Source organism: Trematomus bernacchii, unplaced genomic scaffold (assembly GCF_902827165.1).
Source record: "Trematomus bernacchii unplaced genomic scaffold, fTreBer1.1, whole genome shotgun sequence".
NCBI classification, from domain to species: domain Eukaryota; kingdom Metazoa; phylum Chordata; class Actinopteri; order Perciformes; family Nototheniidae; genus Trematomus; species Trematomus bernacchii.
This window is the reverse complement of record NW_022987477.1, coordinates 3,699,728-3,723,730: the sequence shown is the minus strand read 5'-3', so window position 1 is coordinate 3,723,730 and position 24,003 is coordinate 3,699,728. Positions and strand designations below refer to the sequence as shown.

General features: G+C 42.7%; 1 protein-coding gene across 1 annotated transcript in view; it reads right to left on the bottom strand.

Annotated features, from left to right (window-relative positions):
- LOC117494656 (disco-interacting protein 2 homolog C-like) overlaps positions 1-23,269 on the bottom strand; it is a 43,417-nt gene extending 20,148 nt beyond the window's left edge. The window contains exons 1-12 of the mRNA XM_034145593.1: positions 22,913-23,269; positions 11,688-11,759; positions 10,589-10,693; positions 9,537-9,662; positions 6,551-6,847; positions 6,019-6,141; positions 5,371-5,517; positions 3,629-3,748; positions 2,283-2,480; positions 1,447-1,538; positions 964-1,074; positions 1-85 (exon numbers count right to left, since the gene is read on the bottom strand). The exon at positions 1-85 is cut by the window's left edge and continues 39 nt beyond it. Coding sequence (XP_034001484.1) covers positions 1-85; positions 964-1,074; positions 1,447-1,538; positions 2,283-2,480; positions 3,629-3,748; positions 5,371-5,517; positions 6,019-6,141; positions 6,551-6,847; positions 9,537-9,662; positions 10,589-10,693; positions 11,688-11,759; positions 22,913-22,991 — 1,555 coding nt within the window. The 5' untranslated portion in view covers positions 22,992-23,269. The remainder of the gene's footprint in view (positions 86-963; positions 1,075-1,446; positions 1,539-2,282; positions 2,481-3,628; positions 3,749-5,370; positions 5,518-6,018; positions 6,142-6,550; positions 6,848-9,536; positions 9,663-10,588; positions 10,694-11,687; positions 11,760-22,912) is intronic.
- Positions 23,270-24,003: the final 734 nt, after the last annotated feature.

Here is a 24,003-nt window from a genome sequence, read left to right as displayed (position 1 = left end):
GCCCCTTATGGCAGGCGTCACTGGTCAGCGCCACGGTAACGCCACAGCTGCCCAACAGGAATCCAATCTGCTGACTGCCAGCGTCCTATTGGATGATAAAGGAAGGGGGGGGGGAGTAAACAGTGATGGAAATATAGCATGAATTCTGCCCTAGTTTAGATGCAGATGTAGGGATGACTGGACTGGAGGCCATATTGCACGGTGGTGTCTCATCTCCTTCCACAAATGTGTGTCCCATGTGTCTCTCACGGCGCAGGTGCTGTCTGCTGCACTGCTGCTGCACTCTCCTCATGCTCAAACTCCAAATTTTATGGAAAATCCTGCAGCACAAATGCAGGATGGGGGAAGGGGGTTTGAGAGAGGCGGCCCTACGCGACCCTACGCTGTTTGGGCTGCTGCAGAGACGAGCAATAACATCTGAGATAATATAAAGTAGTACAAGTGGCAGTTAAAAGAACATGCATTTTCTTTTCAGGAAGTGTTTTGTTAAAGCAGACATGATGGTCTCTGGAGGCGACGGATCTCAGTTGTCGCTCGCTGATTGCAGAGTGTTTCTGTGATGGCAGGGCAGCAGGAGGGCTCGTCTCCGGCTTGTCAAACTTGTTGGCTTTCTGACACGTCTCTCTCCTCAGACAGGATTACTTTCTCTACTTGTTGCTAGCACATCCCAATCATTGTTTCAACAGTATCGCCGAGATGTCCACACAAACACACAGCTGAGATGAAACGCAGTAGGAGTTTGCAGTTCCTGGCCGTCGGGGTGAAAAACAGACGTGGCCGTGGCAGAGAGGATTAACATTACACGGTGGCGCTGTATAAACTTAATTACCTGACCTCCCGTAGAGAAACTAATCCTGTGATGGTGTCAAACTAAAGAAAAGGGATAGCAAGCTATAGATAAGCTGTGGAGCGCTTGATTTGTTGAGCAGCAAAGCCAGGTGTAAACCACATTTCATAACGTACCTTGCGACTTAGGGGGACCTCTATAGGAACAGGGACCACCTCCGCCAGCAGACAGCCGTAGAAAGCCACCATGAAGGCCACAGGGTCGTTGTTAGGGAACACCAGCGCCACCTGGAGAGGGGGGGGGGGGGGCAGAGGATGGGGTTAGAAATGCTGAACAGCTCAGGGTGAGGAATCAAGAGGGAAAAATCCTTCCTAATTCCATCCTTTGTGTGCAAGTGGAATCAGTCTTTAGTTTCAGCAAGGATACAATTAAGTATATTATAAAGATATATAAAACTATTCCCTAAAATAAGACATTCATTTCAAAAAGATTTAAGGATACGGAGTAATTCAAGTTGACAAAGAAAAGGAGATTTAATTCAAAAATAAGTAACAAACTACTAGGTTTTTATAATTGAACTATATTGTACAAACAAACTGGCATCTACAGAGGAACCTGCACATAGAAGGGGGGGGGGGGGGGGGAGGAGTGTGACTCACCCGATCCCCCGGTCGCACCATGGGCTCCTGCTTGCTGCCCAGTTTGTGGAGGATGTTGTAGGCAAGCTTGATGCTGCGAGACCACAGCTTCCCTGCAGGGAGAGGACACAGGATGTGAGGGTGTGTGAGAGAGAGAGAGAAAGGAAGTGAGGGGGGAGGGGGGGGAGTTCAAAGAAAATGAGTGTGTTCTTGGATTTCTATTCTGAGGACATGCAGTCAATAAAAGAGTGATGTGATGATGACGCTTTTCAATGTTCAGGAGAAGTGGCTATTGACATTTAGAGAGTGGGTTTTATTACCAAACACTAGCGCTGGGTTTCAATACGGACCAAACGTGTTACTGTGAAACACAGAGTCTCTGAAACTGTCAACAGCTGTTTAGATTCTTTATTTCTGTCTGATTTACAACTTATTTTCCTGTAATTTTAGTCAACTCGAGCACCAATGATACATTAACACGTGAAAATAGCTTGCAGAGAAGACTGTTGTAATTTTAGCATATTTTTTCTGATGATATCGCAGTTGCAATATCACACAAAATAATTGCAAATAGTTCAGACACGGTCTTCTGGGAACAATTTCAAAACACACAAAATAAAAACTTCCAGGCATTATATTCCAGATAACAAATGGAAACAAGGTCCTCAAACGTTTAACTGCTTTTGAATGTGTGTGTACTGTAGATTATATTTTCTTACAGTCCAACCATCTTTAAGAACTTTGGAGTGAGTGCAAGAATAATTATTAAAACCACCAACACACTCAACTGTCTTATCATACTAACGCACAAATGAATCATTTTAATGAGTGATGGAACAACAGGAGGGTGTCGTTACCGTATGTGAGGATGTAGAGGGGCTTCCCCGCGGTGTCCAGGCTGGTGAGGCAGGGGGCTTTGGGGGAGATGGTCCCCCAGCGTTGCAGCGCAGCCTCCAGGGACGGAGGCCAGTTGGTGACCACCCCCAGCGCCTCGCCCCGCACCGCCATCATCTCCGCCCCCTCCGGCCGCGGCTGGTTGGGGTCCGGCTGCTGGACTGGAGATGAGGAGACAGAGACCCCCGTCAGCCCACTAACCTTTACTGCTCGCTGTGTGTGTGTGTGCTCGTCAAAACACCACATGGAAACATTTAGCCAGAGCAGAGAGACGGCAGTGAGGAAGCTGTAATCACACTCAGAAACCCGCTGATGGTTAATTAGGAGAACCTGTTATTAACACAGACATACTGTGGGAATGTACAACGTGTGAACGGAGCTTTCATTTTGACTTTACAGGCAGCAGAGGGGAAGGAGCCGTTGTCGTAAAATGTGGATCCAGAGAAAATAAACCACTAATATAGACTTTATCTTGTGTGACCACAACACATGGTGAAATAAATACAAAACACACTGGAAATCTGACTTTTTCCACACAAGTAGACGGCAGCAAATGCAGCAGATGCAAAGCAGACATCAGACATAATGATCTGCAGGAGTATCTGGCATCCTATAATGTACATTAAATGACTGGGAGAAGAACTTTGTGTTCTATATGAACCAGGCGTTTCATCATCTGTTCCCTCTTATCTCTTCCATGTGAATCTTTAGGTGAAAATCATTCTTTACACTGACACATGTGTGAGAGTAGGTATGTACAGTAGGAGACCCTTAAATACCTAAATGAAAAAACGTTTATTTAGACCACACTGATACTTTTGGAATAATGTACAAATAACAAATACAATATACCTACTTGTATAAAACGTTATGTAGTTTCATGTTTTATAAAACATCATATTTTGTAGGTTCTTTGCATCTTAATGTGTTAGGCAACTAAAGCTAATGGATGAATGTAGTGAAATAGAATATGCATAATTGTAGTGGAGTAGAATTATATTGTAGCATTAAAAGAACCGTAGTACCACAAAATAAGACAAGTACGGCACTTAGTGAGTAAATGTACTTATTGACATTACAGATAGACAAAATGTCCTTTGTGTTCTTCTAAGATGTTCAGGCAGCGTTACACTTTTTCCACACTGTGTTGTCTCTCCAGGTGTTTCCCCCCTCCCCCCTTGTTTCAGAGTGAGGGGAGGCGGAGCTGAACACCTAAAGGAAACCATCTTTATCACTCATGACTCCAAAGTATGAAGAAAGATTGGAAAAGCTGAAAATGAGACAGACAGAATCAAAGACGGTTTCTAACCCTCGAGAAGTTCATCAAAGTCATCGACAAAGAACTCCCGCAGCGGAGGTCTGCGAGGCTGCTTCAACGTGTTCACAAGCTGCTGGATTTTAGCTGACACGCGACTGCTGACTGGAACACCTGTAAAAACCCCACACACATACATTTGGTTTTTGTAGCTTTTTCTTTCATAATCTTGTTTTTATATTTGGTTTTATTTGCAATCTTTCCTACTTTATAGCGCTGCACAAAATGTCCCTCAGGATAAATAAAGTGTTATCTGATATTTTGTATAAACATGAGGTAGGGGTAATGTTTTTGGATAATTCTACACTGATGCAGGACATTCCTTGTTATCTTATCAAAAAATAATTCCTTTAAACCTCAACTGTAACGGTACGTTTTGTAAGATAGTGACTGCTGATGGATCGCTGGTTCGAATCTCCAGATGGCTTGTGAAATATACGGGAAATAAATGAATAATAAACACAGAGGAACAGCCAAGTGGTTATTTTCTAACTGGGACTGCATGATCAGGAACGATTTTATCCCACAGGCAATGAACTCCTGAACTCACCACTCACATATGAACATAATAAACTGTTATTCGGTACATTTGTTAATTCCACATTTCCACAAATGTACATATTCTGCTGTACAGTATTTGATTGTCCATTTTGTTTTATCTCATTCTATCTCACAGCAGTATAGAGAGGCGAAGTCCCTCCCTTTCCGGGGGAGCTCCATGGGACCTTATTTCGGAAAAGTTATGTATTGAAGTCAATGGAGAGAGAAAAGTTATCTTTCGATCCCGTTTGAATTGTGCCACGAATTACACATATGATGTTTGTCAATTTAAAAGATAATTTTGCAAGTCAAAAAAATAAAAATGTGTCGTAAAACTGTGAAGTAACACTTTTTTTTGTGTGAAACGCTCAATGAACTCCATCTCCCGTCTCGCACCACACACCCAGACGGCCGTCACGTTGGCACATTTCACTTCTTTCTTTCAGAATGAGGCGGAAAGTATTAAAAGAGGTGAAAATCACTCCAAGTCTGGGCATGTTGAGAGCTGTACATACACACAAGGGGAGTTAGTCGGTTCCGTAAGAGCCAGCATGCGGGACCGGGACTCTGGGATTTGTAGTCTTTCTAGTTGCGTATTTTTCATAGTCTTATATTTCAACAGTTTTACGACAAAACTGTGACTTTTTTGACATGGAAATTATTTTTTAAGATTGACAAACATCATATGTGTAATTCGTGGCACAATTCAAACGGGATCGAGAGATAATCTTTCTCTCTCCATTGACTTCAATACATAATTTTCCCGAAATAAGGTCCCATGGGTCGGAAGTAGATGGGCGGGACTTCGCCTCTCTATAAGATGTTTCTGCGTTTTACTCGCACATTGTAAATCTTGCACATATTTGACTTCCTAATTTCTTTGATGTCTTATATATAGTTGACGTTGCACTGGCCGGGCCTGGGACTTTATCTTTGAAATGATTGTGAAACACGCTGAAAAAGAACAGAGACGCTCAGTCAGCTTTCTTTAAATAAAAAAACAATGAAAGTAAAACAAAAAGTCCAATCTGTTCATCCAGGGGAGTGACATGAACAGACAGTGTAATTGGTCAGTTCTCTAAGGCGGTGGTCCAATTTGCTCCTCACGAAGGAGTTTCTATTTTTACCCGACTTCAGTGTCTTTATGGTCTGGTTTGGGGGGTGGGGGGTGGTGAAGGTGCAGCGGGGACTCTTACCATCGCCTGTCTCCATGCGCTCTGCGTTGCCGTACTTCTGCGTGTTCCTGGCGATGGTTCCCATGTTGGACATGTGGTGGCGCTCGGGGTGGGGGTGGGACGCGTCCGAGGAGTAGCCCGTCACATCCGGGGGGGCCGAGTGGTTCTCTGGAGGGAGACATGAGGGGGGGAGTGAGGCAGCAGATGGAGATGGAGGTAGATGCAAACACAGACGAACAGCCAGTGGTGACTCAGTGTTGATCACTCTACTGATGGAGTTGTTTTATCATTATTATAAGGCAGCTTTTTATTTTTTTTATTGTGCATTTTCACACATAATCAGATGACATTTATCTATTCTTTCAACATAATTATTCAGAAATAAACATCGAAACAAATCATTTAATCATAAGAAGCTTATCAGTAACTTCCAATGTTTGATAATCAAAAGAAAACAGAGTGTCGACCACTCTTAAGATCTTTGTTCAATCTTTATGATCCGTTATATCTATCAGTAGTTTTGACTTTGGCCTATAATCAACATCAGAAATGTGCACTTCTAACCTACACCTGTAGGCCTGTCTTCCTGGAAATATTTAACCTTAACTTTGTTTTTTTATTAACTGATATTAGTCTGAATAATCCCTTTTCTTCATGTGTTGGCCGTACCGTCTGACTCCAGCGGCGGGGGCCACAGCATGTCAGATCCAAACTCGCAGGATCTCCTCAGTGATCCTCCGTTCTCCGCCACACTCAGAGCCCCCTTCCTCTTCAGAGACAGGTGGCTGATACCTGGATACACAGATGCAGGTGTGTTAGACTGTTATACGAAGGTTAGCACTGAAGCGATGGTAAAATAAAAGCAACAGAAGGTTTGTTACTGGCTAAAAAGACAGTGAGAAAATCTGCATACTGTGATGTGTCCAAGTACTTGGCAAGTAGAGAAAACTGCCAAGTACCAAAAGCTGGCATAAAAAGTCTGATTCACAATCCTCATCATTATTACTGATTTGAATGCAGGAGCTTTCAGTCAAGTCTCCAAATGTATAGTAACGTATATAAGAAAGTATGGGTAAAACTATTTTTTGGTTTTGTATTGAAATTCAACACAATTATTACATGTGCAGCAGATATGCTGTTTTTGTATTAAAACTAAAAGAAGTCATATATTTACAGTAAATCTCTCAGTTTTAAGTCGTACCGTGGTGGGACTGGGACAGGTGGCTCTGCTGGTGGTGCAGCTGGCCCAGGTGTGTGTGCCCCATGTGTGTGTGCGCCAGGTGCGAGATGTGTGTGTGTGCCAGCGAGTCGGCCAGCCGCCCGGCGTTGCCACTACCTCCGCTCTGCGTGGAGGAGGACGAGGAGGAGGTGGAGCCCAGGTGGGCGGGGCCTAAGTGTGACGGGCGGCTCATCCAGTGCTCCATGGCCGACATGTCGTCCCCGGGCCCCGCCTCTCCCTCTGAGCCCGACGACGAGTCCGAGCACAGGGGGGACAGGCCTGTGGGAGGCAGAGGGTTAACAGAAAACCTTCACACAACATCAACACAACAGCTCATTGACATTTTGGGAATATTCGCTAAATCTTGCCCCTTCCTTCAGACTTCCTTACAGAGCCCCTCCTCCAACACACACGAACGCGCACATGACCAATGAGGGCACGAGATAAGTTTGTGCACAGATGGAAGGCTGACAGGCAGGTAGGCCATCCAGTTATTTTAGCCGGGCCGGCTCAGATGATTGGTCGTGCTTTTTACAGCGCCACGGCTTCCACAGATGACATTTTTTTATGTATTTATTGTCAAAGCATTTAATATATTCATTGCTTTCGGGATGTTAAGAGCATTCCATGGAATATAACAAAAAGTGTTTCTGAAGTGAACGACCTGCCCCACCTTTAACAAACAAATGATGTCAACTTGAAGGAAAGCTCCTCTTGTATTACATTTTGTAAAAGTGATTTTGGCTTTTTATTTTCTGAAATAAACATGTTAGTTACCGGTTTGTGTGTGTCGGGCTAGTGAAAGCAAATATAACACAATTTGACATCCACTTTAAAATCTGCACATTGTTATTTTTTTATAGCAATTTGTTAAAACTCTTGTTTTTGCACATATCACATATACATTTAAATGATTTTGGTGTGCACATGCTCATGCAGTGTTAGTAAGCACAGAGCTAAACTGGCACTGTAAGCCTCATTTAAAATCCAGAGAGAGATTTAAGATGTTATTTAATCAGAGAGTCTGACTGTCGCTCCCACATGAGAGTGTTTTAATGATAAACAGATCTGAATATGGGTTTTTCAGTTTAGTGAAACAATAGTTCAAAATGAAGCAGTAGCAGTTTCTTGAACTCGCAGACACAATACGTCACAAATCAGCTTCCATAGAGAAGCCACAAGAAACTATGTATAACTGTCTTGAAGCTAAACATTTTTTAAAAACAGTTGACTTTTCATTTACTTTTTTACAGTAGAGGGTCCAGTCGAATGCAATCATTAATATAAGTATCAGCAGAGGCAGATTTACTAACTATTCTCCATCCATATTTTCTAGATTGTTACATGTGAGCGTTTGGGGAAACGTCAGGTTCACTTAATTCCTTTCTCAAAAGGTTAAAAAGCAAATTAACGGTGAGGAAAATTATTACATTTCCTTCATTAAAATTCAATCAAGACCCAAATTGTGACATCAACTTTGATTAATGTTCAATCCAATGAGCTCATATTTGAGGTAAAGGTCAAATTCACCTCCAATGAGTCAGCGTTTAGCTCTCAGGCTCCAAGCTGCTGGTAAAGTCTGTCTGAAGTGTTAAGATCAAAACTTATTTCTCAGGCAGGCTTTGCATGATTCACATTATAGTATTAACTTTATTTATTGTATTTAAGTTGTACATGTTTTGTTATTTAAGCTTTAGAACTGCATTCTATCTTACTGACTGATTCACAACGTTTTACATCCCATTGTCCAGTTCCTATAGAGTGCCACACTGACGCGTCCTAAAACCCGGAAGTAAACTCCTTCCGGTTCCTTCGACAAAAAGCAATGCAATTTCTCCATAGGATTTTGGAAAATAGCTGGAAATCAGGTCTGTGGTTGACACACATTTAAGAGACGGGTCACGTTTTGTTCAGCCGGATAATATCTACATGTCTACCCTACTTTTATAATTTTCTAATCATAAATCTAATCGCCAGAAGCAAAATGCTAACGTTATGCTATAAAGGAACTACAGCAGGGTCGCTGCTTCAATGTCACGCCGACTTAAGATCCATATTCAAACATACAGATTAAAAATTGTACAAGTTGAAGCGTTTGTTTTAACAGTTTGCAGAAGGCAGGTAATTGCTTTCAAGCAGAACAGGGCAAACAAACTTAGTGGGAGTGTTTACGTGTTCGGCGTAATGACGTACAACGGCCTCGACAACTTCTGTTGTCCTATTCAGCCACTTGGTAACAACCATCGTTTTTCAGACACGGAAACTCTTCAGAAATCACCAGTGGGGTCACTGCTGATGTATTTAATGTCGTAGAACAAAACGTGATCCGTCTCTTAAATGTGTCTCAACCACAGACCTTATTTCCAGCTCTTTTCCAAAATCCTATGGAGAAATTGCATTGGTTTTTAGCGAAGGAACCGGAAGTGGTAAAATGCTAACTCACTTCCGGGTTTTAGGACGCGTCACTGTGGCACTCTATTCGTCGTATTCTGGGCTTGTCAGTCATCTGCACTAGCCTGTATGAAAAGGTGCTTTACATTCAGGTCAAATTGATTGATTTATTTGAATGGACAGACACATTTAACGTAGTTTACTGGCTGCAACATTACAACTGTGTTTGTTTTTACTGTAAATCTGTCAGTGGGGTTGGCATGCTTCAGAAAATGTGCATGTTTGCAGTTTAATTGTGGAATGAGTGTGTTCCTCTGATGGAAAGAGACACAGCATTACTATATAATCCTGTCTGGGCACTGGGCAGCCGCTCTGGGGTCACGTTTTATTCTTAGAGCAACCCAGTTTGGCCTAGAAAACCAATGTGTGTGTGTGTGAGAGCGCTTTCCAAGCATTTTTAAATGCAAAGTCACAGGAAAATGTTTGCTTTTAATGAATTCTCTCCAAGAACTGTTCTCATCAGGAGGTTGTGTTGAATAACTGAAGATGTGTGCAGGTGTGTGTTTGAGTCCTTCACCTGGAGGTGTGTATGCGTCCATGGAGGTCTGCACCACCAACGAGCGTCGTTTGGAAGGCATCGGCACGGCAACCTTCCTCTCCACGTGTCGCGCCAGCACCGCCTGCACCGCCTCAGTGTGGACGTCTGAGAGAGAGAGAGAGAGAGAGATATAGAGAGAGAGAGAGATAGAGAGAAAGAGAGAGAGATAGAGAGAGATAGAGAGAGAGATAGAGAGAGAGAGAGACATTCACTCACACATTTTGTATCTGAATATAGGATTGGATTTTTAAATACTTTTAATGGAAGGAGTCAAATATCAATATATGAGTTGCAGTGCAATATAATATAGCTACCTAAGTGGAAATCAATAATAAGTATAATATCATTAAACTGCCAATAGGAAGAAGCTGCATGAGTTTGCAGTGCTTCATCTTTTTGAATTTCTTATTTAGTAGCTTAACTTTGTATAAATATATTTTGAATCACATTAAAGCAGATAGGGCCATTAGAGAGCCCGATGTTTAATTATTGAAGATGAGATGTTGGCAGTTAAAAAGCTCTTTACATCAGTGCAGTTAATAGGAGGACTTGATATTGAATATATAATATTTCTGCTTGCATTATAAACTTTTGTTAGAAAAACCCTACCCCTACACACTACCCCTCCGTTTGCGCGTTCGCACGGAGGGTCCGCCACATTAAGTGCTGTTCCAAACCAACGAGTGTGGAGGGGGAGTGGGTTATCAAGCCCTCAAACAGCGAGTCTGCATCGGTGCTGACCGGTCTCAACGCTGTGTGTGTCCGTCAGGAAACACGCTGTTTACAAGTAGTTCCAGCAAACATCCACTGATAAATTGCGATGTGAACAACCTCATGATAACCTCATATTTGTTTAACTTAGGATCATACCTGTGTTTAGTCTAGAAAAAGTTAAATATGTGCATTTTATTATAAAGTTGTGTATATTTACAGACAGTTGCAAAAACTAAGAAGCTTATAAACTGATATTTATATGTAATATAGCGAATATTGAGCACATTAACAGCAGTGTATCGTGTTGTTCTCTGTACCTGATCGATAGCGCTCGTCTCTGGTGCCTGAGGTCCGCCGCCGGTGGAAACGGGCAGCAGACGGAGGGCCGAGTGGGGCCCGGTGCGACAGGGGCCCCTCCATCCCTACAGAGGCAAGCAGGCAAGCAGGCGGATACACACACACATATATATATCAACATACACAGACACACACACAGAGATATGCACATACACGTTTCGCAAAAGCAATAAATCCAGTGCGGAAAAAAAGAAACATGGAGATGATTTGAATCGGCAGAAAAATATTATTTTTCTGACATCATAAAACAAAATAATTAAAAAAGAACATAAACAAATTAAATTATAATAATGTGGTATTTTTGCTCTGACATTATATCCCCCCTTGGTAGTTTGTGACCCATTCTGAAACCGGAGATACATCTGTGTAATGGACGAAAAAGCGTGTGTGCGTGCATGCGTGCGTGCGTGCGTGCGTGTGTGTGGAGGCAGGACGTTCAGAGAGCCCCAGGCTGAGCTCGAGGGAGTCTTAACCTACATTTACTAGTGACGGCAGCTGAAGACTAAATCGATAGAGTAGAGTATATAGAGTGGTGCAGGGATGACATTTTCTTTGTAGACCGACCCGGAAGTTAGCATCCCTCGGGCTCCCTCCACAAAAAGCTATTGGATTTGAGAATATAAACTCTCCGGCAAACACACATTTATGATACTTAAACGTTTAGTTCAGCAAACTAATCTCCACAGATTTACACCACTTTTATGATTTTTAAAGTTTAAATGAAATTGCTAGAAGTAAAAAGCTAATGTTATGCTACATCACGTCAATGCGGCTAAGCTAAAGGCGGCTAGTTATTGACGTGATGACGTTTAGTAGTCTTATTTAGTCACTTGTTAGCTACCGGCTTTTTTATAACATATAGAAGTTTCAGAATTTCACTAGTAGGGTATTTACTGACAGTTTTTATGTTGTAGGACAAAACTTGAAGTAAAATGCTGACTCATTCCTGCACCACTCCATTCACAGCTGTATTTGTCATGTTCCCAGATTGATACCCTAGCAGTGATGTATATGAAGATTTAATCTGTGTGTTGTGGAGGTCAGAGGTCGCTAAATTACCTCCAGCATGTGGAAAATATGCCCTGATCAGTTTGGACCGCTTCTTCTCATAACCCTTCTGAGTGATGTCCCCTGCAAACAGATAGAGATAGATAGAGTGAGAGAGCCAGCGACGGCTGTGGGGCCGCTTTGATTTTTATTCACTTTATCAGGATTAAACATTATTTTTTAACTTGGAGGGGAGTGCTGGTGGCTTGTTGGACAGCCTATAAGCACATGGCCCTCAGTTTGAATGCGAGACACTTTGTCTCATCATGTCCCACAGCCTCTTCTGTCTCTCACAGTCTTTTATTGTCTCCGTCTAAAGTGTTAATTCAAGATATGAAAACATGAGAAACATAAATAAAACAACAGAAAGGATTATGATGTGATAATGAAAATGAAAAGAAAAAAGAACGATGAAGTCAACTTTAGCTGGCCCCCTGAAGCCTCTGGAATCTGGATGTCTGATATTACAATGGGTACGTTTCTTTAGGGAGGGAGAGCTTCAATCAGGAGGTCGATGGTTCGATCCCCAGCCTCTGCAGTCAACATGTTGATGTGTCCTTGGGCATGAGACTCAACCCCAAGTTTGCTCCTGAGGGCCAATGGCTGTGAGTGTGTGTGAATGTTAGTCTCCATAATTGGTTGGCACCTTATATGGCACCATTATTTCAGGAAATCAAAACCTAAAATGTTTCTTCCGTCAGTCAGTAGTGTCATTTTGTAGTTTCCTCAAGAGAAGACAGACTCCTCCCCGCAAATAATAAAAACCGTTGAGACAAAATCGACCTTGCTGAGAAGAGGACTTGGGGTGAGGCTGTTTCCAAGGATAGAAACAATGGAAGGAGCTTATCGTGTCACACAGGAGACCAACAGTTACAACTCTAGGTCCGAAACACCAAATTACATAAAACCGCCCACAGAATCTCATGTTGGAATCAGGGAGGATACATCCCACATGTTACTTCCTGAATAAGACAATCTGAGAATGATGTAAATGGCCAGATGTGTGGAGAAGCTCTCATTCATTATTCAGCTCGCAAAAGAACTCCATCATCGCCTCCATACATTCTCCATCGCAGGGTACACCATCACCCAATGTTACAGCAGATATATGGCAACGTCGCACCTCTCAGTTAGCGCCTAATTCAACGCCAGTCTAGATTTGTTGTGTGAACTTCTTTCAGATCTTATTCTATAAAGAGGGACACTGGTAACAGCCATCGGCAACCAGAAATACTAGAAGACTGTAGTACTCTCGACTTAATGTAGATCGTACGATGAAGATGATATACATTTTTAATGCTAATTGCCTGTTCTTCCTCTCCTCTCCATACAAACTACCATCCAGAGAAGTCTACCAAAGAACAGGTTTTCATCATAACGAAAAATATGATATATTTTTTGAGCTGATTGCTTGATAAAGAGGTGGAAATACACCTGACATGAAGATAAGACATTTCCAGTATGAGGGTAAGAGTGGACAGCAGCAGAGGTCAGAGTGGAGGCGGAACATGGAGAATCATCAGAGTCCCTCAGGGGGTTTCTGCTGCCCCCGCCTCTCCAACATCTGTCAATCACACAGCACCCCGGGGTCCTTGAGCAGGGCTAATACCTCCTCGTTTGTCCCCATTAAATACTGCTAAACTGCCTCACACCGGTTTTCTAATTATTGATTCCTTTTGAGTGCCACAGAGAGGTTTACCTCGCCTACAACAGGGAAGCTAATCCAACACAACTGTGTAAGAAATTCAGAAAAAGAATTGCGTGCACACGAACATGCTGTTGTGATAATATGCTATAAACAAGGCAGCTGGCAGGTGGGCATTTCATCACACTATGAGAAATATCTTGCTACTCGAAATATGTAAAAATACAACAACAGTTCCACTTGTTTAACAAAGTTGAAAGATGTCTGTTTGTTGAGAAAAAGTACATTTTCCGATACAAATATTAGTATTAAAAGCCAACAACTGGATATATTAGATTTCTGTTGATGGAGACAGAAGCCATGAAAATACAAAAAACTGTTTTATGTCTCAAGAATAAGAAGGTTCGGGTAAATATTGCACAGATATAATTGAATAAGAAATAAAACAATGACTGGAAACACATCACCAGATGTCATCTTTGTTTAAAAACTTGGATCACTAGTCTATTTGTTGTTGCTTGTGTTCTGCAAAGCTGTTGTTTCTTTTGAAAGAAGATAATTTATCACACCTGAGCGCTCGTTCCATTTGCCAAAAAATGAACTCAGCTGTTTGCACACAGATTGCGTTCCTTCCTTCTATTCTGGGTGTGTGGGGGGGGGGGTGTGTGTATGGCTCCAGGGCATAGTTGCAGCTGTGCATCTTTGCATACAAACACATATCGACTACATAACTAACTGCTGGCTTCTGCAATGTTCAAGATCCAATTAAAAGATGCATATCTTAGAGAGAGGGACATCTTTCTCTCAGCTTAATGAACTAAACATTCCTGGGGAGGTCTCTGGACTACATGCATGGCCAAAACTCAAACAGGGTAAACGGTTGCAAATTCCTGAATGAGCTTGAATATAAAATATGTAAGCAGGTCTGCTGCAGAGCTGTGTGGCGTCTGTTTTTATTGAGAGAGTGAATGAATTGTGGCTGAAAGAAAAAGGAGTGTCGGATATTAGACCACATTTTTTTTTTTAAATAAAGAGAGAAAAAACGACAAGAGTCTGCATTTCACAATCGGACCATGGACAACGGCCAGAACATCTGGGTCCAATCTGCTCATCTGTGCTTCTGCGTGTGTGTGAGCGTGTCTGTGTGTGTGTGTGTGTGTGTGTGTGTGTGTGTGTGTGTGTGTGTGTGTGTGTGTGTGTGTTGTATCCAAGTGAGGCCTTTTCTCAGATCAACCGCAGCATAACAACATTCCTGCTTCTTCTCTCTCTCACTCTCTCTCTCTCTCTCTCTCACACACACACACACCCCCACACACACACACACACACACACACACAGGTCCATGGGGAGACGCCATCTTCCACACGCAGCGCAGCAGAGCAGGGAGGGTGTTGCCTAGCAACGGTTCTCCTGGAGAAAAAAGGACCGAGACGGCCATCTTGGATTTGGAGCATCGGATGTGAGCAGTGGGGTAATGATACCTGCCAGGGTGTGTGCATATGTTTGTGTCTCTGTGTGATGTGTGTGTGTGTGATACCAGTCTGTATTGGCAGCCTAATTACTTTCCTCCGTCTCCTCGCTCCCTCTCCTCTCTCTCTCTCACACTCGGCTGTTTTAATGGCACGCAGCTGAGGGAGAATCGATCGGCCGGCTGCAGATTGGAGTTTTTCCGCCCGCTGAGATCCTGAAGCCAACAGGTCTGCAGCTCCCAGCCAGGAGAAAAAAACTCTGAAAACCAATGTTGGCAGGTTCACCGTAAACCTGCGATGTCCTCTGTAATGAACACATCGTCCCTAATACTTCCCATTTCCATTCTGGGATGTCTGTCCAACAGGCACGGAATTTGATTGCCTCAAATATTATTTACAGGATATTTATTACACCAGATATATTGAAATATGCCAATTCTGATATGTTCAAACTAAAAAGTGATTAAGTAGTGATGCCCGTGTCAGGGTTTTTTATTACCTGCAACCACCGGTCCCGTTATGAGACCACATCCGTGCTGACTAACCTGCAGAAATATGCAATAAAACACCTGCCCGGTGTATTTAACAGATCTGCACCTTCTACTCGATCAGTTTTATTACGCTGCTTTGCATTCAGGACTTTAACTTCACCTCCATCTTTGATTTTGAGGGACTGATTATAAATCCTGAAAGTTGATGGTTTCTATTTCCCTCACAGTTTTTGCTTTAAATTATTTTAGAGCTCTGGGAAATATTAAGTGTCAAGGTGTTATTAATAGGCTGATCTGAACGGTAGTCTACTTACATTTTGAATTATTTTATTCAGGTAAAGTTGTCGTGCAGCCGCTTCTGTTAAGACAACATCTAGAGAACTTATTTTGTCATCTAAGTTTTTAACCAAAAGAGGTTTTTTTAAAGTAGCGTTTGGTACAGAAATCAGGCATCATATCAACATTAGTATACATTTTTAAAAGATATAATCCCTAAGGGGTGTGTGTCAGAAAACAACATTATCAGACTATTAAATGGCCGCAGAACCTTCCTATTTTTCCCTTTGTCCCGCTTTATTTGATCTCTCTCTCTCTGTCTTATCACATTATCATAAACAGACAGTCCACCCACAAGCCACCATGGTAACCAAATCTACCTCCAGCACACACACACACACACACACACACACACACACACACACACACGACACACACACACACACACACACACACACACACACACACACACACACCACACACACACACACACACACACACACACACCACACACACACACACACACACACACACACACACACACACACACACACACACACACACACACACACACACACACACACACACACACACACACACACACACACACACACACACACACACACACACACACACACACCACACACACAACACACACACACGACACACACACACACACACACACACACACACACACCACACACACACACACACACACCACACACACACACACCACACACACACACACACACACATACACACACACACACACACACACAGAACTGAAGTATGCGTCACGCTTTGGGACCTTGGGCTGTCAGCACATGGGGCCGTGTGGACTGTGAAGAGTCCACTGGATCTACAACATGTGTCCACAGATGTCCAGCGGATGTATTTTTTTTTTCTGTATCATTCTCTGACCTCAAACCAATAAGCCCAAAATATTTCGTCATTAATTAAAAACTGAGAGAAAACTTTATATTTAGAGGCTAAAAACAGCAACATACAGTATGTGGCATTGTTGTTTTAAAAAGTCTATTTTCTCTGAATCTTTTGTCAAAGAATTAGCACTGTTATGTCATCAATGGGGATTGTGATAACTGGAAGTGCGTTTTTGACAAATATTATTAGAGTAAACCGTTCATCAAACAATCAATGTGGAGAATAATTCCATGTCGCTGCACTACGGGTTGCCTGCTCGTTTCTTTGTGAGTCAATAAATGACACTAGCAGTTCATCAATTATCATAATTAGACTCCATTTTCAGTTGAACACCTAATCCACTGTTTAGTGCCACCTCTCCCCTCATCTCTCCCACTTCAATCCAATTGCAATGTTAAACCGTCAAATTAAAACAGACACAAACAAACTATAGAAAATACCGGATTTTCACATTTTGAGATGTCACCATTAAAGTGATGTGTTCACCGCTTTATGTCTCACCCTCTAACAATGTGGGGATTTGCAGTTTTTCCCTTTTTTTTGCATTGTTAGAAATGGAATATATTAGGCTTAGTCGGTTGGTCGGGCATTTCAAACACTACAGAAGTGCCACTTTAGAAAAATGTGATTCTCTGGGGTTTTTCCCACATTTTATAGACTGATGGTTAATTCATGAAAACTTTGGAAATGGTTTTCTTTAAGATATGATGGCTCTGACTGCTGAATGTTAATCTGGAGGAGAGTGTTGAACATTGGCCAAAGGAGCAAGAAGAAATGCTTCCCGTGTGTCATCCACTGAATAAAAAAAATTCTCCCACAAATGTCCGGATTTTCAAACTCTTCTCGAGCAGACATGATAAAACATAATGTTCGCCCTATTTTACATTTATTTTTTAAACGGATTGTTATTTTAGTCATTTCAAATCTTAACATGGATTTTCAGTCAATCATTTGTTTCCTAATATGAACAGACACATTATATAAGACGCCCACAGAGGAAGTTGTGTTCATTGTATTCAGATGAAGCCCAGCAGTCGGACGTCATCTCAAACTAAAAGATTGACAGCGGCTCTATTTTAACAACACGCCAACGCACCGATCACTGAGCTGTCACTGGGTTCCTTCCAATTTGAACCAGAAAAAATATTTCTTTGTTCTGTGAATTGTTTTGTTGAACTCAGCCAAAACTATGAGGGAAATCATAGAACGCAGACCTCCACGGCTGTTTCCATGAAAAACACACAAAAACAACAACACACAAACTGAACTGGAAACATCAACTCCTATGCAGAGATAGTTATTGATCAAACCTGAGTCTCAATTCTACTCAGACAACAAGACGAGTATTAGAAGCAATCAGCCAATATCCAGATGAACTCTAACCAGCTCCATGCAGCAGCAGAAGACTCTTTACAAATCCCCAAAACTCTCATGTGTCCAGCTTCCCATTGCTGGACCTAAACTACGTCTATAAAGCGTGAATAATGTCTGTCGCAAGTTCCAATTGGACATCGTCAGACGTCTTGTTCTGTTTGACCAACATGTGGGAAAATACAAAGATCAGAAAAGCAGGAAATGCTCAGTTTTGAGAAGCTTGAACAAATGAAGCTCAGCATAAGTTCAACCAGGAAGACTGTCTTTACTCTTCATTTACTATTCCCATGTAACTACTCTCTCTCCTCTCAATAAGTGATCGGGCCGTCACTCTCCAGCTTAACCAATCACTTCGCTCTATTCCCAAGAGCCTATCATAGCGCTCTGCCAAACCTTTTAAGTCTGCTCTCCCCCCTCTGACAGCTGTCATTTCAGGTGACTCAACGCAACCCTCCTCCACCCCTTTTCATCTCCCGTCCCTCTGAATCCAGGGTCAAGCTAAGCCACTCCCCTTCAAACCGAACCCAACTATCCATTCACCACCACCAGTGTCTAGACCCCAGGGGGTTTCATCGGATCGGTTCTCCCCTCCCGAATGATACCTCATGCACAACAGGGCCTAATCGCCAAAACTCTGTTACATTCATTTGTGTATCTCTGCAATAAATATGTATTCTATCAAAACCGTCTCTCCTGATTGAACTGCTGTTTCTCTTGATAAGTGTCAAAATAACAATAAAAGTGTAAATCAGAATTGGTTGACTAATCATTGGAGTTTTATTTACTAGTCTTCTTTTCCTTTATTCCCTGTGTGTGTTCTAACATTTGAAAATATGTAACTTTTTATGCTGCCGTCTTTAACAGGACTCCTTGGACTCTCAATGGGACCTTCCTTGATCAATAAATAAACAATACAATAAAGTTATCAAGTTACCAGATATTGATGGTAAAGCATAAATAAATCCACTGTTAAATGACGCTTAAATGCAAATACGAGCAAAAGAAGTGCCACTAAAACAGATTTCCATCCTTGACTCCGCGTTGGACACCAAACCACCACTATAAATACAAAACACTCTTTTAACTTTGCATGCCTTCAAATTCCAGGTTATAAAACTGATCAAAACATGTCTCATCTAATTAGAAACTTCCTCAAACGGACTACATTCCACAGCAGCTTTATAATAGATGCATTGATTGAGCGTAATCAACGTAACTACACAACACAGAATCATTTATTATAAATTATTCATGAACATCCCTAGTAGAGTTGGTGCTTTTGTGCAGTGTGGGGCATTGCAGATGGAGAAAAACAAGCCTACACTGACCTGAGATGCTCCGCTCGGGGGCCACAGATGTTGTGGTGTGTACGCACAAACATCAAAAAACTGAATAAATATAGAAACTGCAATTGTGCATTTCCCCAAATGTGCAAGGATTCGGGAGTAACACATCCTAATTATCCACTGTGACTCTTTATAAATATCCAATTCAGATTCAGAGAAGAAACAAGCTTTGATATGATGTGAAATATTTAGCAGGGGAGAAACAGTTTCACACCTGAGCAGCACTTTGTTGATTAAATATGCATGTGAGGACATTCCCTCTTTTCAAATCAGTTCCTCTTTGTTTCTCCTAGTCAGCTCGCACATACTTCACTATAGAGTGGTGCAGGAATGAGTCCTCAAACCCGGAAATGGGTTAACTTCCGGTTTCCTTGTTGAAGCCTGAAATAAGGTGTCCTAAAAATCCTTAGCAATGCTAACGTCGGGAACGGACTACAAAATGACATCATTGCTGCACCACTCTATAGAGAGGCGAAGTCCCTCCCTTTCCGGTGACCACCATGGGACCTTATTTCGGAAAAAGTATGTATTGAAGTCGAATGGAGAGAGAAAACGTATCTTTCGATCCCGTTTGAATTGTGCCACGAATTACACATAGTTTGTCAATCTTAAAAAATAATTTCCATGTAAAAAAAGTCAGTTTGTCGCAAAACTGTTGAAATATAAGACTATGAAAAATACGCAACTAGAAAGACTACAAATCCCAGAATCCCGGTCCCGCATGCTGGCTCTAAGGAACCGACTAACTCCCCTTGTGTGTATGTACAGCTCTCAACATGCCCAGACTTGGAGTGATTTTCACCTCTTTTAATACTTTTCGCCTCATTCTGAAAGAAAGAAGTGAAATGTGCCAACGTGACGGCCGTCTTGGTGTGTGGTGCGAGACGGGAGATGTAGTTCATTGAGCGGTTTCACACACAAAAAAGTGTTACTTCACAGTTTTACGACACATTTAAAAAAATTTGACTTGCAAAATTATCTTTTAAATTGACAAACATCAGATGTGTAATTCGTGGCACAATTCAAACGGGATCGAAAGATAATCTTTCTCTCTCCATTGACTTCAATACATACTTTTTCCTAAATAAGGTCCCATGGAGCTCCCCCGGAAAGGGCGGGACTTCGCCTCTCTATTGGCCTAAACATGCTTTTGGCAAAAAACAATGCACACAAAACCTCCCCAGAGCATCTTCAGGGACAGCTTCAAGACTCTAACAGTTACTTTGAGGTCTGCTGGACTTCTGAGCACTCGAGGTTGTTTCCATACACAGCTCCTGATCCACCAGGCCGTTAAAGAGGCCGATTCCCATCCCGCTATCATCCAACAAGTGCATGGTCAGCTCCGTTTGTCCCCTCTGAACGTCCCTCTGCATAAGAGCGCTGGAGAACATCGCCTAATGCCTGGAGGTCGCAGTAATACGCCAGAGATGATGTGATTTAGGCGACGCTAAGCGATGGAGCGGCAGAGAGGCTTATCTGCCAGAGCTCGGCTGATTGCTGACTTTATCTAATAAACAGGTGGAGTGTGTCGGCTCGTCTTCTCAAAGACGCAGAATAAAAAGTTTCGTGCCATCAAATCTGACAGGAAATTGTTGCCTGAGGTTCACGGCTCTGCATCTCAATAACAGCCACTGCTCCGTGTCCTCAAACAATCTTCTTTATTTGAAGCAGAGGTCTTTGTGGATTGGAAACCTTGTTAGGAAGACTTGCTTTACTTCCCTGCCAGTAGTGGTTTTGAAGAAGGTCTCTTTTTGTTGAATTTCGGGATGCTTCCTCTTATGAAGTGATTGCTGAGAGGAGTCATGCAAACTATTGACTGATTACTGTTTTGTTAAGGTCCTTTACGAAGCAAAGGCCCCTAATACTTCCTGTTTTCAGCTGCTTCTCTCGAACACGTTTCTAAGCCTCAACATTTTCTAAAAATTCAATGCATTATTTTTTTGCTGTGCGTATCATCGGTTTATTTGTTGTGTCTGTTTTGGAGAGTGTGTCTAACAGAAGACATTAGCCTGATGTCTGGGAACTTGTGATGTACATTAGTGATTCTCTTTCCCTTCCAATGTTAAGCTTCTTTAATAAGATGCCTCATCACTGCACACTTACATTGTAAGAACTAGTATTCACAAACCAATAGCAGACACATTCACCCACCACCAGTGAAAGACACGCTGACACGTCCATCACACTGAGACCTGTCAGCTTCAGCCTGCTGCGAACCACACACACACCTGAATCTAAGGAGTGTTTCATTTTGTCTGGCGTTCTGTTGTGACGTTTCCACTTCCTCCCGCTGTATCCATCATTAATAACATCTGCCAGCAGCAGGTTCTGCTCTGATAAACACTCCCGGCTGGATTAGGGGCTCCAATAGGCCTGCAGCTGCCACATTTTTACCTCAGCGTGCGTGTGTGTTTCACTGCAGTGAGAGAAAATAAAGGCTTTATTAATGATGAAGCTAATCAGGAGGAAAGGGACAGTTTGATGTGTCGAGGTTTGGCTGCTTTCGGGGGATTTCAAAGACTAGCACTGATGTTTTTAGGGATTAAAGCCGTAGATTCCTGATTGTCTCTACTTATACATTTGACCCCCTTTCATGCTTAATTATTCCGAATTCGCCCCAGAAATTAAACCCTTAACACAGCATCTATTCTGCATCATGCTGGAGACCCTGAGACTGTTTTCAGCTGCACATCACTGCAGGTGAGGCAGCTTTCACTGCAGGCTTTGCAGACCTGACACAAGTGACAGACGAGTAAAGCTGAATCTACAGCTTCACCTTCAACGGCGCAATATCGGATTTTTGCTGCAAAGCAACATCATTAACCCTGGTTTGCTGCGGCGCATCACAATTACACAAATGTCTCATATGGAATAAATGAATGCACAATACATGGACATTTCAGGCAACAGGGTGGCTCACATCCAGCATGTATCTAGGCTTCCTCCCTCACAATGTAGGCCTTCCCAAGCATGTATGAATAAAATATGCCATCTCCATTATATAAGGAAGATATGCCATGTTCCTATCTGAGATGGGTTATACTGAAATAACTCCAGGCTGGATTGCTGTGATTGAGATTCAATGGCCCATAGAAGGAGAGTGTTTGTATCTGTTTATGGAAAAAGAAGAGGGTTGGGTGTGGGGTGGGGGTGAAAAATATACCCAAGCATCCTCCTCACCCTCATCTGCTCCACAGGCCCAAAAAGCACAGAGGCAGGAGGCTGAGATCACGGGCATCAGCAGCCAAACTGCCCTCTGTGCTGCTCTGCACGCAGCGTTGCATCGCAATGCTGTTATTAACCACACACACCATTACAGGTAGGCTGTCAACATCTCAAGGTCAAACAAAGGGTTGCTTTTCGGACCCAAAACCGGCGGACCGGTTGGGTGTTTTTTTTTAAACGGCACCACCGCGGAGACAAAGACCAGTGGCCCAATCCCGCAGTGTGTTCCCGCTCTGCCCTCATCCTCTACCGGCTACACAGAGCTGCACGGGCCGGCTGACAAACATCTGGATGGGAGGAGCAGGAGGAAGAGAGGAGGAGGAGGAGGGGGCCGCAGGAATGAACGGCTAGATTCCGTTAGTATGTCCCGGTGTGGATGGTGATGATGGTGGTGGTGGTGATGAGATAACGAGGGAGGAGGAGGGGGGACGAGGTTTTTTTCGCCCCATTTTTTAAATTAAATTCTTACCCTCTGACAGCTCCAGCTCCAGCTCCGCCAGCCGGGCTCGGATCTCTAACGGTATCGGCGACGCCTCACGGTCCGCCATTCGGCTCGTGCGGTAGAAAACACCTCCCGGTTCAGCCGTTGCCGCCTCCTCCGCCGCTGCTGCTGCTGCTGCTGCTACTCCTGCCTCCTCCTTCGCTCGGAAAGGGAGAGCTTCTCCTCGGCGGCCCCTCCTCGGTGAGGCGCGGAAAGCCTACGAGTCGTCGAGGGAGAACAAAGAGGATAAATCTGGGTCTCGTTTTCAACGCGGGCCCGCCATGGCGCCCGGCTCTTTGAATCGTTAAAGACCCCGTTGGCACGCGCTCGGTTCTCTACGTTGCCGTTGCGGAGGTTGTGGTAGTGATGATGATGATGATGAGGCTCGCGCAGCCGTTTGCAGCTTCTTACCGCTGGGGTCACGTGACTCTACAGAGGAAGGCGATAGTGCCGGTCATCACCGACAGGGGGCGCAGCGAGCAACCACACCTACAAGCACAGTGACGGTGGAGCTTCAAATAACAATCATTTAGTTTAAATAAGAACCGAAACATGATTTTTTTACAAATGAAATAGCTTCAATATCCATTTTGTTTTTTTATGGATTGAGTTGTTTTTTTCATACACTTGGTTTATCTTACTTAAAATATTAATTATGGATTATTTTTTGTTATTTAATAGGGAGTTTTAAATAAGTACTTTGGTGTTGAGGAGTAGTTTACTGTTTAAATGCAAGCACTTCGAGGTCATTTATTGTAAAAGTACTTTTAGCTCTTAATCACCTTTAAATTATGGTTACTAAATGTTGCCCAACTTTTGAGAGTGACAGTATTGTTTGAATTATAAACTAATATTACTAGAAATGTTCTATAACTTGAAATTACCTGCTTCCTCTAATGTTGACTTAATTTTACCCAACTTCTGACAGTGAGATCTTTTAATTTACACAAATGTATATAGTTTTTAAATATTGGTCAGTGATGTTCTTTTTGCAGATAACCTGTCTTCTTCATGATTCTGGCATTTGCCTTTAGATGTGGTCATTCATTATGGGGCATCTGCATGTGGAAACCAAACCT